This window comes from Pollachius pollachius, assembly GCF_949987615.1.
Source record: "Pollachius pollachius genome assembly, chromosome: 13".
Lineage (NCBI taxonomy): Eukaryota > Metazoa > Chordata > Actinopteri > Gadiformes > Gadidae > Pollachius > Pollachius pollachius.
Genome location: NC_136946.1, coordinates 17210680 through 17235295, shown reverse-complemented (window position 1 = coordinate 17235295; position 24616 = coordinate 17210680). Strand labels below are relative to the sequence as shown.

Genomic DNA, 24616 nt, shown 5'->3' with positions numbered 1-24616 from the left:
GTGTGGATGGCTGTTTGTGTGGATAGGGTGGGTGGGTGTTATGTGTGTGCAAGAGCAGTCTTTCATTTTAAGTTGTATTTAAATTTTAATGTAATTACAATCTGTCAACATTTTTAAGACCATAAAATATTGAAATTGCTAAGATACATGTATATATCTATGTATATATACTTTTAAACCAACTGTTATTGAAAAATATATTTTTCATTGATCATGATTCACATAGTTGTTGAGATACATTTATTTGGTATATACACTGACTTTACAAAACCTATGGATTTGACAATGTTAGATAATTAAGAACATTTTCAGATAAGCATCAAAGATTGTCCTTAACATATTCATGAAAACAGTTAAGGTTATTCACAGTATTATTAAAGTGTCCTAAATTAACCCACTGAAAATACATAAATGAATGAACAAATTAGTAAAAAAAACGAAAGAAGAAAGTGACAAGAAGTAAATAGCGTGTTGTGGTATTTCCTTCTAAACGAAAAATGAGTCTATCACTCAAGGCGCGGTGTTCTGTTTTTGCTCCACAATGTCCGTAAATGGAGCGGGATGATGTTCAAGCGCTCTGAGGTCCTGATCTCATGAGGTCCAACAGTGAGGTCCCCCCAGACACCACCACCACCACCACCTGCCCACCCCACCCTGATGTCTGTTACGTGTAGACGCAGGCGTCCCTACAGTCCGCGTCGGCCTTAAAGTTGTTTTGGTTGCCCTGGCAACCTCCGTACCAGAACTGGGCGCAGGCGTTGGCCTCTGGGTCATAGTACCACCTCACCAGGTAGTCCCGGCACGGCCCCGGGTCCAAGGGCTGGTCACAGCCAGAATCTGGAGTGATGACAGAAGGGCAGAGACTTGATCTGGTTCCGGTGTCACCATCGGCATTAGAAATGTATCGGGAGGAATTCTGAAAAAATAAAGAAATCGCTTCTGCTTGTGTGTTGTGATAACCTTTATGAAATCATAACTCTAATCTGACGTTATAATTGATGAACTGTGATAAACACAGCCAGACTGGCTACTGTTGGACTCAAGTCTGATAACCAGCGCACAAACCCTTTTAAAAGGTCCCATATTGTACCCCCAGGTGCGAGTGTGATTAGTCGTCACAAGCCGTTCTTCCGGCTGGTAGACGGATCTATCCAGCAGACGGCTGGACCCGCCCACTTGTGATGTCAGAAGAGGCAGATTTTCAAAACGGCTTGTAACGGCTAATCACCCTATCACTGGTTTAATATGTCACCTTTAAGAAGTGGTGTTGTAGTTTGGGTCTCACCTGGCCCGTAGAGCACTGGCAGTGGTGTCGGTGTGCTAGGGGCCCGGGTCGTCTCCCTGACGTACAGCCAGTTGCCCTTGGTCTGCGGCCCCTCCACAGTGTCGGGCCCCTGCTCCCGGGGGGGCTCTTCGTAGAGCGCCGTGGCCTGGCTGGCGTCCACCAGGTCGTCATCATAGCTGTCGTCGTAGTCTGGGGTGGGCTCGGGGACGGGGGTAGTGTCTGGCCCCCCCGGCAGGTCGATCTGGGAGAACCCACAGGGACAGGACTTAGGAGAACTCGTACGTTAAAGGGGCTGTAGGTAAGACCCGAGGGATATAAGTCCTGTCATTTGTTTGTCATTCGTCAGCTATTAGGAAGTGAAACGCTCTGTGAGAATTTTTGTCCAAGTTTACTGCCTGCCTGCCTTTGTATGACACAACACATTTAGACATCAGCTAATTTCTTAACAAACAGGGCATCTGGTTCTTGGAATCCATTTCATCTTTAAATCACAGGTGCGTGAATGCACAGTTCTTCTTGCAGAGAAATAGGGGGCAAAGAAGGATATATTTTGGGTCGCTTATTCTGGAAATGGTTCTGCTCTTTTCACATGAATATGTGGTCTCTTACTTGTGTGACGACCTCTGGTAAATGGACTACGTGATCCTGGTCTAGCGTCTCGGGTAGGTCGTTCTCCCCGGGCGTGGAGGGGCTGAAGGAGTTGGGGACGAACAGGGTGCCGTCATCGTGCTCACATATACGACTCAGTAGCTTGCTCTCCAGATCTTTAACAAAAACGAACAGAACCACAACACGGCAACAGAATCAACGTCGTATCCCACGGTCTCACTCTCAGATCAGTGGTGGAAACACTTAAGGGTAGGTGACTGATCAGCGTATCGAAGGGACTAATGAAATTAATTATCGTATCATTCGAGAAACAAGGCAGCAGCTTGAATCCGTATTTATGTGAACCAAAACTAAATAAGCTGCAGCTTATTTTTTTCTGGAGCAGCTCATAGGTGATTTCAGTGATTTGCACCGGAGTGATGAAACGTCCCGCCTGCCATCACTGCATGACGCCCACACGCTCATCTACGCTAGAAAGAGAGCATCGGCCGTCGACAGGCTCCTGAGACACCTGAGGCCCCCGACGCGCTGGCTTACCGGGGAGGGTCCTGAAGTCGTCGATGAGGTATACGTGCTCGTCGTCGGGGTCCGACGCCATGGTCTTCACCTCCTCCTGGAACTCAAGGTAGTCGGGGTCGTTGCGGTTCAGCACGCCGATCACAAACACCTCCACGCCCGCCGCCCGCACCTCCGCCGCCGCCGCCGCCGGCTGCACGGCGTCGCGCCGGTCGGCCTGGCCGTCCGTCAGCACCACCGCTACCTTGCGTACGCCGGGCCGCGCCGCCCGGAACAGCTGCCCGGCGCGGCGCATGGCGGTGCCCGTGAAGGTGCCCTCGCCCAGGTAGGGCATGCCCCGCACGGCGGCCTTGACGTCGGCCTGGCTGGAGTGCTGCGTGAGGCTGGCCACCACCACGGCCACGTGGCTGAAGAGCACCACACCCACGCGGCTGGCCTCGCGGCTCACCGACACACGGTCCACCAGCACGTTCACAAAGTCCTTCACCGCCTCGAAGTGGTCGGGGCCAACGCTCTCGGAGCTGTCGATCACAAACACCAGCTCCAGGGGGCTCTCGCGGCACTTCAGGCCGCAGCCTGCAGGACAAACCGAAGGGGGGGGGGGGGGGGGGGGGTGGTTAGCAAGGTCCGCTCTGGGGGTTCACTACATCCTGGTGCCCATTAATGACTGAAGAAAGTCTCCTGCCTCGAAGGTTCATCATAGTGCCGGAGAAAACAGGTTCCTTCTGTGTTTTGAGTATTGTCAATGTATACAATTATAGATTAAATATATATTGATGTATATTTATATACATCTATGTATCTTTAATATTTTTTTATTTATGATCCTCAACTAAGTAAAAGTTGTCTAATATCCTAACTCAATATGAAAAGAAAACAACAACACATTTGCTTGAAGTAAAAGGTTGCATGTGAAACCTAAACAAATATATTTCAACATGAATTGAACTGATAGTAGTGTAACGTGTACTTAAAGTGATCATGAACACCCTAAAGACTCAAGAGAGGCGTAAAGCTAGAGGTATACGATCATGATGATGAAACAAGACACTCACCACATATTTCACGGATTATTCTGATGACCTCTTCTCTCTGCGTGTGTGGAAGGAACCAGAACGGGATGAGATGCAACGTAGACACATGCTGGCATAAGGCTGATCGAAAGGGAATCCCACCCGGATATACTCACGTTCAATCCGCGCAGACCCTTCTCCCCGGGTTTCCCCTGCAAGACCAAGGAGAGATCAGACAACATGTTCCAAGCAATGTAATGACGACATCCTGTACACGCTACTTATAAATAGGGGCGGAAGTAGTTTTAGGTGAGTGGCTCTGAATCTGTGCATTGTGTGCCATATTCAACGATCCATCTCCACCATGTAATATTGGCAATGTGAATTGGTCTGCAGTATGTTATTCAGCTGTGGTCCCGTGTTACCGTGGGTCCTGGGGTCCCGGGCTCTCCGAATCCTCCCAGGTCTCCTTTGCGGCCCCGTTCCCCCGGGGAGCCCCTGTTGCCCTGGGTGGGGTGAAACAACACTGTCACACAATCGCCCAGCGCAGTTTATTCATGATAAGTGAGGCAGAAGCCGTTGTACCTTTTCTCCTGGGACACCATGGCCCGGGGGCCCTCGGGGGCCCATGATCCCCTGGAACCCCTGCTCTCCCTAGGAACCACCAAACAATCACAGGTAAGGGTTTGGTCAGGAGACCGTGGCCACAGGGGTATGGGAGGAAGTGGACACCACTGTGGACCAATGTGTGTGTTGGCATCCAAACCATACCCATCATCCCCACCATTATCATCTTCATAACCAGCACTACCACAACCAACATCACCATCCCCCCCAACATTATGATCATCATCATCACCATCATCATCAACATGGTCATCATCATCATCATCATCATCATCATCATCACTATCACTACCACCATTATCACTACCATAATCACTATCCCAACAATCATTATCATCATCGCCATCACTACCATCATCATATTCACCATCACCAACAATTATCAACATCACTTCCACTACCACCATTATCATCATCACCAATTTAACCACTGCCATCATCGTCATCACTGTCACCACCACTATTACCATCATCATCCACACATCACTACCACCATCATCATCACCATCATCATCATCATCTTCATCATCATCATCACCATCATCATCATCATCACCATCATCATCATCATCATCATCACCATCACCATCACCATTATCATCATCACCATCATCATCATCATCATCATCATCATCACTTTAACCATGATCATTATCATTAACATCATCATTACCACCACTCTCATCATTATCATCACTATACCACCATTATCATCCTCACCACAGCTACGGTCATAATTTAAACACTTTCATCATCATCATCATCATCATCACCATCATCATCATCATCATCATCACCATTATCATTGTCTTCATCATCATCATAATCATCCTGATTGCTGTTTATGATCATTTGTGTAAATACCTTTGGGCCCTGAATGCCTTCTCCTGGGAGCCCTGGCTCGCCTGTGGGCCCGACCGTCCCTGCAGAGCCCTGAACACCACGACGTATGAGGTTTATCACATGTCTAGTGAATGAGGTTCATCACATGTCTATTGAATGAGGTTTATCACATGTCTAGTGAATGAGGTTTATCACATGTCTAGTGCATGAGGTTTATCACATGTCTAGTGCATGAGGTTTACCACATTTCTATTGCATGAGGTTTATCACATGTCTAGTGATTGAGGTTTATAACATTTCTTGTGAATGAGGTTTATCACATGTCTAGTGAATGAGGTTTATCACATGTCTATTGAATGAGGTTTATCACATGTCTAGTGCATGAGGTTTATCACATGTCTAGTGCATGAGGTTTATCACATGTCTAGTGAATGAGGTTTATCACATGTCTAGTGATTGAGGTTTATCACATGTCTAGTTCATGAGGTTCATCACATGTCTAGTGAATGAGGTTTATCACATGTCTAGTGCATGAGGTTTATCACATGTCTATTGAATGAGGTTTATCACATGTCTAGTGAATGACGTTTATCACATGTCTAGTGCATGAGGTTTATCACATGTCTAGTGCATGAGGTTTATCACATGTCTAGTGAATGAGGTTCATCACATGTCTAGTGAATGAGGTTTATCACATGTCTAGTGCATGAGGTTTATCACATGTCTATTGAATGAGGTTTATCACATGTCTAGTGAATGACGTTTATCACATGTCTAGTGCATGAGGTTTATCACATGTCTAGTGCATGAGGTTTATCACATGTCTAGTGCATGAGGTTTATCACATGTCTAGTGCATGAGGTTTACCACATGTCTAATGAATGAGGTTTATCACATGTCTAGTTCATGAGGTTTATCACATGTCTATGAGTATATCACTCATGGCAAGCAGAACTGGCTCATCAGGAGACTCTCTCACAAATGTGCGCACACACACACACACACACACACTTGCACACGAACACATAAACACAAACGCGCACACATACACACACACACACACACACACACACACACACACACACAGACCTTCTGCCCCACAAGGCCGACTCCAGGGGGTCCTGAAGGGCCTGGGACCCCCGCTGGTCCTCGGTTACCCTGAAGCAGGAGAGGAAAAAAACACTTAATGAGGGGAAAGAAGAGCCAAACAAGAAAACACAGAAAGCTACGCGCACACACACACACTAACACACACACACACACACACACACTAACACACATCTCAAATATTACTATATTATTAATATAACACATATTACACACATACACACAACTCATACAAACACATATCACACACACACACACACACACACACACACACACGTCATACAAATATTACACACACCCACATCTAATAGAAACATATTACACCCCCCCCCCACACACACACACACACACACACACACACAAATACCTCAGACAAACACATCTTACACACGCTGATTGTATTCATGGAGAGTCTTATGTAAATAGTCACCTTGGTCCCTGGCAACCCTTTGCCTTCAGGTCCTATGTCTCCTTGTTGCCCTGGTAACCCTGGCAGCCCCTGACAACCCAGTGATTGAGGTCAGGTGTTTGGACGGTTCGGGCGTGGACCTTGTTTCTTGTGGTTAGTGTTTATGTGTGTTCATCATAAATGTGGATTGAGTGCCACAGCGATGGCTGCATGTACCTGGGGTCCCGGTTGGCCTTCCCCCGCCACTCCTGTGGGGCCGACGGGCCCCCGGGGTCCCCTCTCGCCCTGCAGGACAACACGCAGGACAACATCCCTCTAGCGCTGCAGGGAAACGGCCACGGGACGACTCGGGCACAAATTATGGGTTCGCAAACAATATCGGGGTACATGCTTTGGGAAGTTACCTTGGGCCCTGTGATGCCCACTCCTGCCTCTCCCACCGGTCCACTGGGGCCCACCGGGCCAGACTCCCCCTGTGGAGAGATCACCAATCACCTCTCTATAGACACATCAACACCCCCTGAGAGGAGGTCACCAATCACCTCTCTATAGACACATCAACACCCCCTGAGAGGAGGTCATCAATCACCTCTCTATAGACACATCAACACCCCCTGAGTGGAGATCATCAATCACCTCTCTATAGACACATCAACACCCCCTGAGTGGAGATCATCAATCACCTCTCTATAGACACATCAACACCCCCTGAGAGGAGGTCATCAATCACCTCTCTATAGACACATCAACACCCCCTGAGAGGAGGTCATCAATCACCTCTCTATAGACACATCAACACCCCCTGAGTGGAGGTCCCCAATCATCTCTCTATAGACACATCAACACCCCCTGAGTGGAGATCATCAATCACCTCTCTATAGACACATCAACACCCCCTGAGAGGAGGTCATCAATCACTTCTCTATAGACACATCAACACCCCCTGAGAGGAGATCATCAATCACCTCTCTATAGACACATCAACACCCCCTGAGAGGAGGTCATCAATCACCTCTCTATAGACACATCAACACCCCCTGAGAGGAGGTCATCAATCACCTCTCTATAGACACATCAACACCCCCCTAGGTGGAGATCATCAATCACCTCTCTATAGACACATCAACACCCCCCTAGGTGGAGATCATCAATCACCTCTCTATAGACACATCAACACCCCCCTAGGTGGAGATCATCAATCACCTCTCTATAGACACATCAACACCCCCCTAGGTGGAGATCATCAATCACCTCTCTATAGTCACATCAACACCCCCCTAGGTGGAGATCATCAATCACCTCTCTATAGTCACATCAACACCCCCCCCCGTGTGCGGATTTAAGGAATTCAAGAGAAAATACCTAAAAACTAAATCCATACATATGGTTTAATGGGTCCTGTCTTGGATTGAGTTTTTTCCGTTTGAATACAAAAAATAAAGATGACATATTTTTGCAATTTGTTTCAATTTGAAAATAAAATATGTTTCAATGTATACATCCTGAAGCTGGGAGTGACCTTTGACCCTGTGTGTGTTGAGCCGGATCCTCTTAAATATTGTGTCATTACCTTCGGTCCAGGCAGGCCGCGGCCCGGAGGACCCGAGACTCCCATCATGCCCAGGCTGCCTGGCTCTCCCTACACACACACACACACACACACACACACACACACACACACACACACACACACACACACACACACACACACACACACACACACACACAACATACATGCAGGTTCATGCACAAACGCACACACACACACACACACACACACACACACACGCGCACATACGTTCACGCACATGTACACATAGACACACACACAAACATACATGCACGTTCATGCACAAACGCACACACACACATACGCGCACATACGTTCACGCACACGTACACATACACACATACAAACATACATGCACGTTCATGCACAAACGCACACACACACACACACTCACGCATACACGTACACACACACACACACACACACACACACACACACACACACACACACACACACACACACACACATGCAAGGGATAGAACAATTTGTCAACTGAAACTGTGATATATTTGATATTCTTAATCCACATCATGGTTGATTTGAGAGAGCTCCAGGTATATATACAATGCTTCACTATGGGGTGTGGCTCTGCAAACTGCAAGCCCTCCACCCTGTGAGCATCTTAAGGGTGGAGTGGATGTGGATCGTGGATGTACTGGATGGCTTCTGGTCCTTTATGTCCGGGAAGGTGACGAGGGTCAGCGAGGAGGGCGGTACAGAGGGAACTCCATGCATGTTGGGATCAAACCCGGGTCGCTACAAGGCCTACCGTACCTAATAGGGTTACAGGCAGCAGCCGCTGTGGGTGTGTGTGTGTGTGTGTGTGTGTGGGTGTGTGTGGGTGTGGGTGTGTGTGTGTGTGTGTTAAACATACCTTTGCCCCTGCGGGCCCCACTGGCCCCGTGCCCCCTGGGAGCCCCCGTACCCCGCGGTCCCCTCTGTCCCCCTGCGGATGAGAACCAACAAGCAGCATCAGTGTGTGTGTGGGGGTCTGCCTGGAGGTCAGTCTCTGTGTGTGGGGGCCTGGAGGTCAGTCTCTGTGTGTGAGGGCCTGGAGGTCAGTCTCTGTGTGTGAGGGCCTGGAGGTCAGTCTCTGTGTGTGAGGGCCTGGAGGACTCTGTGTGTGAGGGCCTGGAGGTCAGTCTCTGTGTGTGAGGGCCTGGAGGACTCTGTGTGTGAGGGCCTGCCTGGAGCGCATCAGGGTTTGTGTTGTCACGCATCCTTTCTGTTGAGCACTCTGTAACTCTTTGTTTGAATTGTGCTGTTTAAATAAAGCCATACTTCCTTATTTACTCTCTCGCCGTGCTTATAGCTCATCCAACAAAAGCTCTCACCTTCTCTCCTGGGATTCCTTTGCCTGCTGCACCTTCTGCTCCGCGTTGACCCGGCAAACCGGTCTCGCCCTGCGTTCAGTCAACAAAGGGAAAGTGTTGAGTGTACCATAAAATCTCCACGGAGCGCCCAATGATGGAGACCGATGATCCCATCCCTTTTAGAGTGGTCCTTCACGGCTAAGAGCCAAGTCAAACCAAACTAATAATACAACATGTATTCCTCTGAAGAGCCGGTCTGTATTGAATGAAGGATGCACCCCTAAACAAAAAGTGACACAATCAGTTGAATAAAAAATCATAATTGTTATTTCATCATTATTATATTTGCTTTAGCGCAGGCGTTATTATTATTTCATCTGTTAATCTTGATCACATATTGTATTTTGATGGATACTTGCTAAAATATACTATGCTATACTGTACACTAACATGCTGCAGTGTGAGGAAAGTGGGAGGGAGCTCAATTCAGTTTTGGAGGATTTAATTGGGCAGTTCTGTCCTCTTGTGGACGAATCATGGATTTCAAGGGAGCGCAGTGTGCACACAGAAGGATTCCACATTTTTTGTTTATTTTTTAGCATTTTGCTTATGTCGATTCTTGAAGAAATATATATTATACACATGCACAAACATTCTCGTTTCTTATTTTATAATTGTATTCCACAACCCTTTCCCCCCCTCGCTAGTTGCAGGGTCCGGAGGACGTACCTTAGGGCCGGCGGCGCCGTCCTCCCCTGGGATACCCGGTAACCCAGCAGTGCCTTCTGGCCCCAGCTCGCCCTGATTGGTCAGACAAAACAAACACTTCAATCAAAACCAATCGCTGTGTTTAAGTCGGTCCCCGAAATCAAAATGGAAACGGCCCTTGTGTCCGGCCCCTGACTGACGCTATGTCCTTCGCTATGTACTGCACAAAGCCCCCACGCCCTACACCCAGAGACTCAATAACAGCCGACCCCAAAGACGGAGATTTGGACCTGGATCATCCAGAGCCCCCCCCAACGTAACCCACTACGTCATTCTTCGTCTAAAATAGCCCTCACATTGATTGGCTTAACACGTGTTTCTTTAAAATACATACTCCGTTCAATTGAGGCCTTCCCTGTGGACCATGTGAGAGAGTCTGACCTTTGACCCTGGCTCCCCGGTGCCTCTCTCTCCCTGGGGTCCATGTTCCCCAGGGAACCCCTGGTCCCCCTAGCAGGAGGAAGAACCAACATCAGCCGCGCCCAACACACCGTCCATCCTAATCCATCCACCTTGTGTTACATGGTTAACATGTGATTTTCATCTGCTGGGATGCTACATGCCACGTGCTACATGCTGTGGGAGTAAAGGCTGCACCCACCTTGGGTCCCACAGCACCATGTCCTGAGGGCCCTCTGGGGCCCGACGGGCCCACCGGGCCCTGGTCTCCCTGGGAGAGGAGAGAGTGGACTTGAGGAATATTACATACAGAAACAACACTAATGTTAAATAGAGAGGGGGAGAGAGAGAGAGAGAGAGAGAGAGAGAGAGAGAAAGAGAGAGAGAGAGAGAGAGAGAGAGAAAGAGAGAGAGGGGAAAGAGAGAGGAAAGAGAGAGAGAGAGAGCGAGAGAGAGAGAGAGAGAGAGAGAAAGAGAGAAAGAGAGAGAGAAAGGAATACTAAACTCATAAAATAAATGACAATGCATTTGATTGACATGGGTTCTGATTGGCTCTCACCTTCTCTCCCTGGATCCCGACCCCAGGGAATCCCAGCAGCCCGGGGAGGCCTGGTTCACCTGCGCTACCCTGAGGAGAACCAACACACAGTCAGAGCACCTGCTGCACCGTCTGTCTGTCTGTCTGTCTGTCTGTCTGTCTGTCTGTCTGTCTGTCTGTCTCTACCACCTCAACCCAGGGGCTCACCGTACCTTGTCTCCTCTTAGCCCCACCCCTGGAGGTCCGCGATTGCCCTTGGGACCCTCATAGCCTCTGTCCCCCTGTGAACATGTAGAGACAACATACAGATTGTCAAGGTAGATGGATTCATGTTAAATATGTGTACATATATATATATATATATATATATATACATGCAGGGTCATAATAAAACTACAACAGTACAACTATTACTACGATAAACAAAACATCTTATTTTGGCCCTAGAGGCTTTCACCCTGACATCGCCTGGCACCACGCAGTTCATTTGGATTTCCAAAGGGTGTGACAAATGGGTGCCGGCCTAATCGCGTCTGGGCACAATCGGAAAGACCAACAACCAATCAGAGCAAGGGAACGGCTGGTGTGTTGCCGGGCGCTGAGCTGGTAAATCAACTTGAGGTCGTAGTACAGCCAGCCCATGTGTCTTATCAACAGGAGCTTCAGAACAGTGGGGGGAGAGAAAGACACGGGTGTGTCCCGGTGTGTTTAAGGCTGACGCCAGAGCAGGCTCATCAGACCGTTCCGCATCAGCAGCGTATCACACCCGCCCAGGCTAGATAAACGGTTGTGTTTGGCCCGGCCCGGGCCAGGTCTGCTGGAGGACTGTCTGAACGGGGAGGGGCGCCAGACTCATCAGCCACAGCAAATTAAACATGAGCCTGCATACCTGTCTGGTTCCCAGGCTGTGGTTCCCCTCAGCCAATGGGGGCTGGAGGGGAACAGGGGAGGGGCACTGTAGCCCCTCCCCTGTGCACATGCTTTATATCGATACATCTCTTTGGTTTGGTCCACATAACATCTAGATGTTACGTCTTAGGGACGAGACGGAGACCACGGTCCTGACCCCCTGGGGTCACTGAAGATCCCAGGGCCCTCACTGCATGAGGAGAGGCCCTCACTGCGTGAGTAGGGGGCCCTCACTGCATGAGTAGGGGGCCCTCACTGCATGAGGAGAGGCCCTCACTGCGTGAGTAGGGGGCCCTCACTGCATGAGGAGAGGCCCTCACTGCGTGAGTAGGGGGCCCTCACTGCATGAGGTGAGGCCCTCACTGCGTGAGTAGGGGGCCCTCACTGCATGAGGTGAGGCCCTCACTGCGTGAGTAGGGGGCCCTCACTGCATGAGGTGAGGCCCTCACTGCGTGAGTAGGGGGCCCTGACTGCGTGAGATGGTTCTGTGTCCCAGGTACCGGTGTGTCAGGATACACAGAATCGTCCCCTGGTGGGGGTGCACACAGCTACTCTTTTGAACAATGTAAGAAAATGTAAGATAAGGGGATGTACCTTTGACCCTGGGAGCCCCTCCCCCGGGGGCCCATGGGTCCCGTGGGGGCCCTGGGGTCCAGCTGGTCCCTGGGGACACAGAGCAGGATTCATTAACATTATGTTATATGTCCTTAGAGACGTTTTTTTATTATTATTTGTTTTGCATTCTTGCTTGCAAAGCCATTCACACACTCATACACAAACTCATACACACATTCATTCACACATTCATACAAACATTTATAAACACATGCAAGCTTTGTTTCTTTGTTTTGAGAACTGCTTAGTGTAAAGGGACAATAAGCAATCTATAATGCCATTGAAATTCAAAATTATAATAATAATGATGTGGTTGATGAAATATGATCATTGATTGTGTGCGTGTGTGCGTGTGTTTATGTGTGCGCGTTTGCGTGCATGCATGTGTGTGCGCGCGTGTGTGTGTGTGTGCGCGTGCAAGTTTGTGACAGTGTGAGCGTGTGTATATCCCCGAGGGGGACCACGGCCAGACGAGGGAGAGCAGACTCACCGGGGGGCCGGGTTCCCCCTGACCCAAGGGCCCGCTGGGACCCACTCGCCCCTGGTTCCCCTTGTCTCCCTGCAGGGGGAGCGGAGGTTAGGCCGGGGTCTGCACCCCATCAGTGGGCAGAGACACTCAACATGTGATCACGTTCTCAGAGGAGCCAAAGAGGAGCTTCCATGATGGTCATTACACCGTTCCAGAAAGCTTTTCATTCATGATGATGCATGACCATAGCGTGATGCATTAAAAATGGGACATTTCTATTCCCGGTAAGCAGGTCTCCAAAGAGTTTGGGGATGAGATTCCCATAGGGGGCGCTATAAACCAGATTCCTATAGGGGCGCTATAAGCCAGATTCCCATAAGGGCACTATAAACCAGATTCCTATAGGGGCGCTATAAACCAGATTCCTATAGGGGCGCTATAAACCAGATTCCTATAAGGGCACTATAAACCAGATTCCCATAGGGGGCGCTATAAACCAGATTCCTATAGGGGCGCTATAAACCAGATTCCTATAGGGGCACTATAAACCAGATTCCCATAGGGGGCGCTATAAACCAGATTCCTATAGGGGCGCTATAAACCAGATTCCCATAAGGGCACTATAAACCAGATTCCTATAGGAGCGCTATAAACCAGATTCCTATAGGAGCGCTATAAACCAGATTCCCATAGGGGCGCTATAAACCAGATTCCCATAGGGGCACTATAAACCAGATTCCTATAGGAGCGCTATAAACCAGATTCCCATAGGGGGCGCTATAAACCAGATTCCCATAAGGGGCGCTATAAACCAGATTCCCATAGGGGGCTCTATAAACCAGATTCCTATAGAAGCGCTATAAACCAGATTCCCATAGGGGGCGCTATAAACCAGATTCCCATAGGGGCACTATAAACCAGATTCCCATAGGGGGCGCTATAAACCAGATTCCCATAGGGGCGCTATAAACCAGATTCCCATAGGGGGCGCTATAAACCAGATTCCCATAGGGGCGCTATAAACCTGATTCCCATAGGGGCGCTATAAACCAGATTCCTATAGGGGCACTATAAACCAGATTCCCATAGGGGTACTATAAACCAGATTCCCATAGGGGGCGCTATAAACCAGATTCCCATAGGTGGCGCTATAAACCAGATTCCCATAGGGGGCGCTATAAACCAGATTCCCATAGGGGGCGCTATAATCCAGTCAAACGATCAGTCCGCCGCCCCGGTGCAGATCACATCGTTGTCACTGGAACTGTTGTAATGGTTACATACATTCTAAATACAAGCCATTACAACTCAGAAAGAAGATCTAAGGAGCTCACCTTCGCTCCGGGAAAACCGACGCCGACGTCCCCTGGATGTCCGGGGGCCCCACTGGGCCCGATTTCACCCTGTTCAGGGAAGAAGGGTTAGAAACATGTGTCCCTGTTCCCCTCTGCCCTCTGACCTCTGACCTCTGTAGGGAGTGACCACAGTGATGAGGAATCGGTTCTACATCTATGGTGCTATTGGTACTACTGAACTATGAATGTTGTCCCGTACGTGTTACTGTTGAGTCCAGTTTGACACATGATATGGACATCATGTTCTCTGCCTTAAGAGACACAAATGCATCCCGGTGAAAAAACAGACACACTTGTGTCGTTGTTTCGGTTGAGAACTGGTATATTATTTAATTACTTATATTACTCTGTTACGGAAGCACTATTCAACATCAATATCATTCATATTTCTTTGATTTGTTCAATTCATTTTTGACCTATTCCTGCGTGCCAGCCTGATGTTGAGAGTGTTCTTCAGATGTGATGTTCTGATAAGGTCTGATCAGAACATGACTCAGACCTGTGCTCCATATAAGGAGATCAGGTCTGAGCCACGTTCTGATTGCCTGAGGATCAGAAGACGACTGAGACCGGATCTATATGGAGATCAGGTCTGAGTCACGTTCTGGTCCTCAGCCAATCAGATGAACTAACTGAAGTGATGCTCTTGCTCTCTTCGCAGACTCTAGGCTTCATCTTCTCCTATTCATCTTCTAACATCCTTATTCGTTCCAAAAAGTCAAATTTGTTACGTGTCCCGATTGCTTGGTCATGCACTAAAACCCCCTCCCCCTAGTGCTGATTGGTCCATCCACTTGGATGGTTTTGAAGGTTGTTTTGAGCTGGATCCAGGCTGGTAGATGTGAGGGGGAGCGATCAGGATAAGCGGCGGTAGGAGGGGGCCTTACTTTGGGTCCAGTGGGTCCCTCAGGGCCCTGGTCCCCTGGTCCTCCCCGGATCCCCTAGAGAGGGAGACCACTGGTTCAGTCACTGCAGTCACCTGCTCAAGGTATCCCTAACATCAGACAAGGGCACCTTATTGCATATGGATGTGTGTGTGGTCATGCATGTTTGAGTGTATGTGTGTGTGCGTTGGTGTGTGTGTGTGTGTGTGTGTGTGTGTGTGTGTGTGTGAGTGTGTGTCTGTCTGTTTGTGTGCGCACATGCGTGTGTGTGTGTGTGTGTGTGTGTGTGTGTGTGTGTGTGTGTGTGTGTGTGTGTGGGCATGGATAACTAACAAGTAAAGGAGGAGAGAGGGAGCGGATAACATGAGCTAAAAGACTAATCCTGCCAGACAAAGTCTCCGCAGGGGCCTGAACAACAGAGCAAGGATGGATTCAACACTTTAGAAAGGTCGGCCTAGACGGGGGATAAAACCTAATCCTCCAATCACATTCCACGAGTGCAGCGCCACTAGATGGTCCCCAACCAACGTTACCCAGATAGGCTTGCTGTCTTCCCCCAAATGTTTCAGACACGGGCAAGAGAACACAGACACTGTTCAACTGTCAGGTTGAACTGTTTCTCTCTCTCTCTCTCTCGCTCTCTCCCTCGCTCTCTCTCTCTCTCTCGCTCTCTCTCTCTCTCGCTCTCTCTCTCTCTCTCTCTCTCGTGCGCTTGTTCTCTCTCGCTCGCTCTCTTTCTCTCTCTATATATATACAGTATATTTAAACATGTGTACATTTACACTTAGGTCATTTAGCAGACACTTTTTCCCAAAGCGACTTACAAGTACAAGAGAACAACAATATATCGCTTTCGGTACAGTGAGGATGTTCAAAGAACCAAATGCCAAGCACTAACAATCACTAGGTTAACCCATTCCCCTTATACAACTAAGATAACTAGGATAAGATGTAATAAAAATGTACATATTTATATAAATACTTAAGATATAGACACATAACACAAATAATGTTGGCAGACAGACGGATAAGAGAGATAGATAGAGAGATAGATAGATAGAGAGAGAGAGAGAGATAGATAGATAGATAGATAGATAGATAGATAGATAGAGAGAGAGAGAGAGAGAGAGATAGAGAGATAGATAGATAGATAGATAGATAGATAGATAGATAGATAGATAGATAGATAGATAGATAGATAGAGAGAGAGAGAGAGAGAGAGAGAGAGAGAGATAGATAGATAGATAGATAGATAGATAGATGGATAGATAGATAGATAGATAGATAGATAGATCAGACAGAGGACAGATAGACAGACAGACAGACAGATCACCTGCTCTCCTCTGGTCCCTCTGGCCCCTGCCAGCCCCTGCAGACCCTAGCGATGGAGAGAGGTTAATATCATACACTGTGTTCACCAGAAGATCATAAGTATATTAACAACATGTAATATATTGAATACTCCTACTTTTTCTCCTTCAAGCCCGGGGCTGCCTACAGCCCCACACTCCCCCTAGAGCCCCGAAGAGAGACAGAAGAGAGTTAAGGACATTCATTCAACATTCATTCATTCACAATAAAAGGTAATTTAATAAAAAAAAAAAAAGGTTGATCCACAGGCAACACACATCCACAGGCTAAATTAAGTTAAGAAATGAAGTTTCGATTGTGATCTTCATCATCAAACGCTTTCACATTTAAACACTGCATACCTTTTCTCCTCTGACACCAGAACGACCCTTGAAAGAGAGAGAGAGAGAAAGAGAGAGAGAGAGAGAGAGAGAGAGAGAGAGAGAGAGAGAGAGAGAGAGAGAGAGAGAACAGTGTTGTGTTAAAAGCCATAATCTCCTTTAGGCCCCTGATAACGGGCGGTTGCTCCGTGAATCAACAGCGCTGGTGGAAGTTTTAGATCTCCTCACCTGAATGCCGTCCATTCCTGGGCGCCCATTGATGCCGGGCTGCCCCTGTGTGCACCAGAGGAACACAGGTCAGTGTGTGTGTGTGTGTGGGGGGGGGGGGGGGGGGGGGGGGGGGCTTTACCTACAACACCAACACCGGGCTTACGGGGGCGATAATAAAGAGGAAAGATCACAGGGACACGTACGTGCGGCCCTTGGGGACCTGGGGCTCCGTCGGACCCCCGCTCGCCCGCCTTGCCCTGGAATGAGCGGGAGAGAGAGAGAGATCATTCAGAGGTCAGGGCCTCTCTTCTCATCACACACAAGTGTGTGAACACTCACACACTTTCAGCCACCTCCGAGCATACAGTCCCAATCTGTGTGTAATCTCTCTCCCACCTCTGACCTCTGACCTCTGACCTGCCCTCCGAGAGCCCCCCCTCGGCCCCTCAAAGCACGGGCGTTAAATACAACACAGCTGCGCTCCTGCAACACTTGCATTATGGGAAAAAGTGATTTCCTGCACCTGCTATTGACCCCAAGGCCCCCGTACACCTGCTGCACTGGGGCCCAGCGTGTGTGTGTGAGTGTGTGAGTGTGAGTGTGTGTTTGAGTGATTGTGTGTGTGAGTGTATGATTGTGTGAGTGTGTGAGTGTGCGAGTTTGTGAGATAGATAGATAGATAGATAGATAGAGAGAGAGAGAGAGCGAGAGAGAGAGAGAGAGAGAGAGAGAGAGAGAGAGAGAGAGTGTGTGTGTGTGTGTGTGTGTGTGGTTGTGGGTGTGTGTGAGTGTGTGATTGTGTGTGTGTGTGTGTGTGTGTGAGTGAGTGTGTGTGTGGTTGTGTGTATGTGTATGATTGTGTGTGTGTGTGTGTGTGTTTGTGTATGTGTGTGGTTGTGTGTATGTGTATGATTGTGTGTGTGTGTGTGTGTGTGTGTGTGTGTGTGTGTGTGTGTGTGTGTGTGTGTGTGTGTGTGTGTGTGTGTGTGTGTGTGTGTGTGTCAGTGTGTGTGTGAGCGTCCCCTTGGTGTTCTGGCCGTTAGCCGATGGGAATAAAACACCACTGTCTGGGGATTAGGGCTTCCTAGGCTAAATAAACCACTTTGGAGCGCTAGGCCCAGTCACACCAGTTGATAACAGAAGAATCCCCTCCACCCCCTCATCCTCATGGAGGCCCATTGGGATTCATCCATTCATTCAACTGTGTATTCATTCATTAGCTTGCTTATTCATCCAGTCGTTCATTCAAGCATTTATTCATTCAGCCATCCTTTCATTCATACATCCATTCATTCATACATCCATCCATCCATCCATCCATCCATCCATCCATCCATCCATCCATTCATGCCTGTGTACTTGTGTCAGCCTGCAGCAGCTTGGATTAACCGTGACTTGTGGGTGTAGGAAACTCTGGTCCAGTCTGTGAGGCTGGACCTCTTCAGAACATGAACCACCCATAGATGAAGAACTCTGGGCTTGAGCCCTCACAACATGGACTGAGGGGAGCTCACCGGACTGCCAGGGTGGCCCCTTTCCCCCTTGTCACACAGACAGGACTTTGGTGGTGGGCACTGGAACAAAGGAAACAGAATCACTGTGCTAGGGAACACTGAGTTGAAGGGGTAGCCGTTTATATCTGGTGACACACGGGTTAGTTTACTTCTTACAAAATAAACCAAGATAATGCTGGATATTTTTTAAAGAGGCACCAATGAACAATGAATCTGAATTGGAAAGCTCAACACTTACCCCAAGGTGAATAACATTGGTCTGCAAAAATGAAACAGGAAGGAAAAACAAGGATTTGGTTTAACATTTAACAAATGTCATGAATTGCCAGTATTTCTTCAGACAAACATGCAAATGTACAAATTACAATTTATTGTTGCTTATCATGCCTATATTATAAAAGCCTACCATAATGGTATAGCTATACGTGGAAAAGAATATTATTATGACTCATCCAAATGTCATGCACTACATTTAACAAAAAAATCAAACAAATGGTCAAATTACTGCATTTAAATCATTTCAAAATTGCAAAAAATGTCAAAGCTGGCATCTGGAAAGATCTCAAGAAACATCTTGAGACTTTTTAAAAGGTTGTATCCACTTTGAAACCGGCTAATGATAAATTGACAAGCTACCAGAGGGGACCCCCCCCCCCCCCTTTCCACTAGAGGGGTCTCTAGTCTCAGAGGGGACCCCCCCCACTAGAGGGGTCTCTAGTCTCAGAGGGGACCCCCCCCCCCCCCCCACTAGAGGGGTCTCTAGTCTCAGAGGGGACCCCCCCCCCCACTAGAGGGGTCTCTAGACTCAGAGGGCCCCCCCCCCCACTAGAGGGGTCTCTAGTCTCAGAGGGGACCCCCCCCCCCCCACTAAAGGGGTCTCTAGTCTCAGAGGGGACCCCCCCCACTAGAGGGGTCTCTAGTCTCAGAGGGGACCCCCCCCCCCACTAGAGGGGTCTCTAGTCTTACAGAGGACCACCAACTAGAGGGGTCTCTAGTCTCAGAGGGGACCCCCCCCCCACTAGAGGGGTCTCTAGTCTCAGAGGGGACACCCCCCCACTAGAGGGGTCTCTAGTCTCAGAGGGGACACCCCCCCACTAGAGGGGTCTCTAGTCTTACAGAGGACCACCCACTAGAGGGGTCTCTAGTCTCAGAGGGGACACCCCCCCACTAGAGGGGTCTCTAGTCTCAGAGGACCACCCACCAGCTCCTTGTAGAGCCGCTCCTCCATCTGGGGGTCGGCCAGGCTGAAGACGTGCTGGTGGGGCGGCGCGCTGGCGACGGAGCGCAGCCGCTCCACGGCGTCGCGGGGCTGGCCCGACGGCCGGATGGCGAACACCCTGACGTTGTGGTTCTTGGCGTCGGCGGCTGCCGCCAGCGCGCTGGGGCTGCGCGGGTGGTCCACGCCGTCGCTCATCAGCAGCGCCACCCGCAGGCTGCCCGGGGACGTCTCGCGGCCGAACAGCCGCGTGGCGTTGCCCAGCGCGTACGCCGAGTAGGTGCCGTGGCCGATGTACGCCATGGCGGCCACGCGGCCCCGGAACACGTCCAGGTCCTGCCAGTCGCGGAAGTTGTGCTCCACGAGCACGCTGCTGCTGTACTGCAAGGCGGCCATGCGCACACGCATTCGCCAGCCGGGGGCCTGCAGGCGGGACAGACGCTCGCTGAAGCGCAGGACAAACTCCTTCTGCTTCTGGAACAGCAGCAGCTTGGCCGTCTCCGAGCTGTCCACCAGGAACATCAGCTCCACCGGGCACACCAGCACTGGCCCATCAGCCACACCGGGGAGACAAAGACAAGGACGACAGGGTTATTGCGGCCTTGATGCACACCACAGGGGGGGCGTGCCCACGCTAGCTGTGAGTCGGTCAGGTTATGTCAGGTTGGAGAGGGCCTGTGGGTTAAAGCTGGGATTTATAACTGCTCAGTCATTTAGCCTAAAGCTATTCCGCCTTTTTGTTTGAAAACAATGTTGATTGTATTTTCTTACAAAAATGAATGGTTGCTTTAATAAGGGTGGGTGCATATGGTACCTTGGTCACTATGGTTGAGTTTAGATTGATAATTGGGTTGTGGCTGAGTGCAGATCTTATTTTACGTAGACTCTGGGTCATAGAAACTTGTTTAGATGACTTGGAAGTGGGCCTTGACGGGGAAAAAAAGGTTGGGGTCCCCTTTGCCGAAGGGTAGCTCACTAACCACTAGAACCAAACCCTCAGCAAACACAGACTGAATATGATGGGCTGACTGTAGAGGAACGTTAATTCCCTCTTGTGAGGCTGGGATTCCAAGATTTCTCCCATCTTGTGGTACAATTGTACTTGCATTCATACAAATAGTGCTCTCCAGCGCCTCGCTTTTTCAAATGTGGTGCAGTAAAGTACATTGGCAGAATCATGTTGCATGTGGCATGGGTCTTCATAATACAGGCATCAATACTCAAGGGTATAAGGGCATCCCAAGAAGCCCCCCCCCCCCCACACACACACACACACACACACACACACACACATATCCATCCAAACACACATTATGGTAAGTTAACAACTGAACAAGGACCAAGTCTTACCTTTTCCTTCGTTCAGGATGACCTGGTTGTCGTCTCTCTGCCCCTTCCTCTTCCTCCCCTGGGCTCCAGCAGAGAGCTGCAGGAGCAGCATCAGAAGAGCTACCTCTAGGACCCAGCGCATGACTCCAGCGTCCGCTCAGCCTGCTGCACAACATGTGGGGACCACATTTAACACGACATACTGTAAAAGTCGATGTCGATGTTGTGTGATGTGTTTTTTATTTATTTATGATATATTATTTCGTTTAAATAATTATAAGAATATATGTACTCGGAGCTGTAAAACTCAATTTCTCCAGCGTAAATCTTAACTTGCCAATTTTTGGAATTCTAGCCCTGAACTATCCTGTTAGGTAAATAAAGTGTTCTGTTCCCTACGATTAACACAATTATATAATTGAGCATGTAGCCAATTATAATCCCTTATCCCTCAAAAGTAAGTCTTCAAAACGCACACAGTGGAATCCCTCCACTGCTGGCAGGATTCCGGCACGCCAAACATTGCTGGTTCACAACACTAGGGGGGGCCAACGCTACACTCGTCTGTCTATCGATTTTGCGCCATAAATATTAATCATGAAATGTATTCACTGGCCACTGATTTAAACCATCTCAGTCTCTGAAAGTATAGTATAGTGGACTCCTTTTGTAGAGTCAGACAGAAGCACATATAGATCAATTGCTAGAGTTATATTATATAATTGCAAACTATATTATAGGCTATATCAAGACCCGGGCCTAAATTATTTTCTTCAAAACAATCATGGTGGGGCCATATTTTACCGACTGTGGACTTATGTTAATATAACTGACAGTTAGGCCTAGGTTGATAACTGAAACGTCTTTCTAAGCAGTATCAACAGTGATCAATGAATAATGAAATAGTTGACTACTTGAATACACTTTTGGTGCTCCCCCCCCCCCCACACCCCAGTAGCTAACTATGCCATCATGTAACCAGTACCGTAAAAAACGAGCATATAATGAACCAGAGCAGCTCTCACCTGTTAAATCAGTGTCAGATTGTTTTCCGTAGAGGCTCAGGAGGGACGGCTGTGGGTCCGAGGTGATGCTGCTCTGAGGCCGCCGAGTGAGAGGTCAGCGCTCTGGAGTCAGACCTGCTGCACACCCGACACACACACTGAATATGTATGAAGAGGACCCTGTGAGCTCAAAGGCAAAGGCAGGGCCAGCAGGGCTGGGAATGCGTTAATAATCCCCCCATGAGAAGACAAAGGCCGCGTCCACGGTTGTGTTTGTGTGATCATGGGCGGTTGTAACAACACGATCTGAGAGGCTGCGGTCGCCCGGGCCCACTGTGGTCCAACACGAGGAACATCCAGGAACGCTGAATACATTCCTGCTTTACTGTTCTGCTGGGAGCTCTCTGTGTACAAAAGCAATACTTCCCCAACTTTGCAACTGGCCAAAAGTGTGTGACCGAATGTCAATCAAACGTTTAATAAGAAGCAACATAAAGAAGACTTACGGGGTCCAGAATGGGAGTGGAGCGATGATCCTCTATCGAGACGCGATCCATGCGGGCGAGATCCGCTCAGAAGAGAGCTCAGGAAAATGTCAATATGGAAAAGAGCCATTTGGCCCCGCGTCGTAACTCAGGTAGACAGGCTATAGGGCCTGACAGGAGCCCCGCATCAATCAAACAGACACATGCCGCTCCTGGCGCAAAGGGAAGGGAGACGCTCCTGATGGATTCACTGAGGCCCTGCTGCAGCAGCCTGTCAGGGAGCAGCAGCCTGTAAGTTCAGCAGCCTGTCAGTGAGCAGCAGCCTGTAATTTCAGCAGCCTGTCAGGGTGCAGCAGCCTGTAAGTTCAGCAGCCTGTCAGTGTGCAGCAGCCTGTCAGAGTTCAGCAGCCTGTAATTTCAGCAGCCTGTCAGTGAGCAGCAGCCTGCAAGTTCAGCAGCCTGTCAGTGAGCAGCAGCCTGCAAGTTCAGCAGCCTGTCAGTGTGCAGCAGCCTGTCAGGGTTCAGCAGCCTGTCAGTGAGCAGCAGCCTGTCAGGGTTCAGCAGCATGGACGTTCAGCTGCCTGTCAGTGTTCAGCAGCCTGTAAATTCAGCAGCCTGTCAATGAACAGCAGCCTGACAGTGTTCAGCAGCCTGACAGTGTTCAGCAGCCTGACAGTGAGCAGCAGCCTGCAAGTTCAGCAGCCTGTCAGTGAGCAGCAGCCTGCAAGTTCAGCAGCCTGTCAGTGAGCAGCAGCCTGCAAGTTCAGCAGCCTGTCAGTGTGCAGCAGCCTGTCAGGGTTCAGCAGCCTGTCAGTGAGCAGCAGCCTGTCAGGGTTCAGCAGCATGGACGTTCAGCTGCCTGTCAGTGTTCAGCAGCCTGTAAATTCAGCAGCCTGTCAATGAACAGCAGCCTGACAGTGTTCAGCAGCCTGACAGTGTTCAGCAGCCTGACAGTGTTCAGCAGCCTGACAGTGTTCAGCAGATCACTGCACATCTGGTAGGTGCACTTTACACCAAACCTTGAGAAGCCGTTTAACTAATAAGCAAACCTGTGGGAAATAAACTTAAATAAAGACTTAACTTAAAAAAAGGTAGCAACAAGTCATCTGCAGCTTTGTTTCCACCCAGGGAGCCAGGAAGCTATGACTTCCAAGCTCCAATAGCATGTGGCAGATCATAACTCTCAGACGTCCCGTCTTTCCCTTCAGGTTCACAAAAAGTGACTTATTCCATAATGTCATATTTCTGACTCCAGACATGCCTCATGGTATGTTTCCTTTACCTTTACCTAACACTTTTTTCAATTAATGTATAGGGCTATGTCAAACTTGAACAAACTACCACTACATTTAACCCAGATACCATTAGGATCAATTCTAACAAATAAATTAAAAGCAATTAATAAAAAAAGAAATTCTTTATGATTAATATTCAGTGTGATATTCCGTGTGATATTCAGTGTGATATTCAGTGTGATATTCAGTGTGATATTTAGTGTGGTATTCAGTGTGATATGCTGTGATTTACTGGTTAAACCATTATTGTTGAGCTTACATGCAGGTAAGAGAACTACCTCATTTATTTTAACAGTTGTTACTGCCGTAATAACTCTGGGGGTCCTGAATAAACAAAATAGCTAAATGTAGGTTTTAACCTTGTGTTTTTTGTTTGCCCAAAGGCAGAGGACCACAGCGTTCCCTGGCGGCTGCTGCTCTGCCTTCCATCCTGAAACCACACGCTACCCGCTGTTCTTCAATTCAAACTAAAAACGCGATGTCCACAAAAGAAATAGACGTTAAGTAATTAAACGGTACGAACATTTGCTACATTCTCCTCCATTGGCTCCAGAGTACTGGCTGGCAAATTAAGGCTCAAAGCCTCAAGAAAAAACAAAATGGCCGTTTTATTAAAGCGTTTGTAATCCACCCGAGTAGCTTG

At 48.7% G+C, this 24616-nt stretch overlaps 1 protein-coding gene across 1 annotated transcript; it reads right to left on the bottom strand.

Annotated features, from left to right (window-relative positions):
* Nucleotides 1-7: 7 nt before the first annotated feature.
* On the bottom strand, nucleotides 8-21331 carry col28a1a (collagen, type XXVIII, alpha 1a; the record flags this gene model as incomplete). Its single annotated transcript, XM_079749400.1, has 30 exons — nucleotides 8-939; nucleotides 1286-1526; nucleotides 1895-2049; nucleotides 2432-2986; nucleotides 3466-3502; nucleotides 3600-3635; nucleotides 3849-3929; nucleotides 4009-4077; nucleotides 4915-4983; nucleotides 5983-6051; nucleotides 6431-6499; nucleotides 6626-6694; nucleotides 6814-6882; nucleotides 7980-8048; nucleotides 8854-8925; nucleotides 9314-9382; nucleotides 10022-10093; nucleotides 10442-10510; nucleotides 10662-10730; nucleotides 11019-11087; nucleotides 11210-11278; nucleotides 12501-12569; nucleotides 13012-13080; nucleotides 14325-14393; nucleotides 15233-15286; nucleotides 17149-17193; nucleotides 17334-17387; nucleotides 18645-18704; nucleotides 19846-20405; nucleotides 21211-21331. The coding sequence occupies 30 exons, from the start codon at nucleotides 21329-21331 to the stop codon at nucleotides 665-667; spliced, it is 3453 nt and encodes a 1150-aa protein (XP_079605526.1). The 3' UTR covers nucleotides 8-664.
* Nucleotides 21332-24616: the final 3285 nt, after the last annotated feature.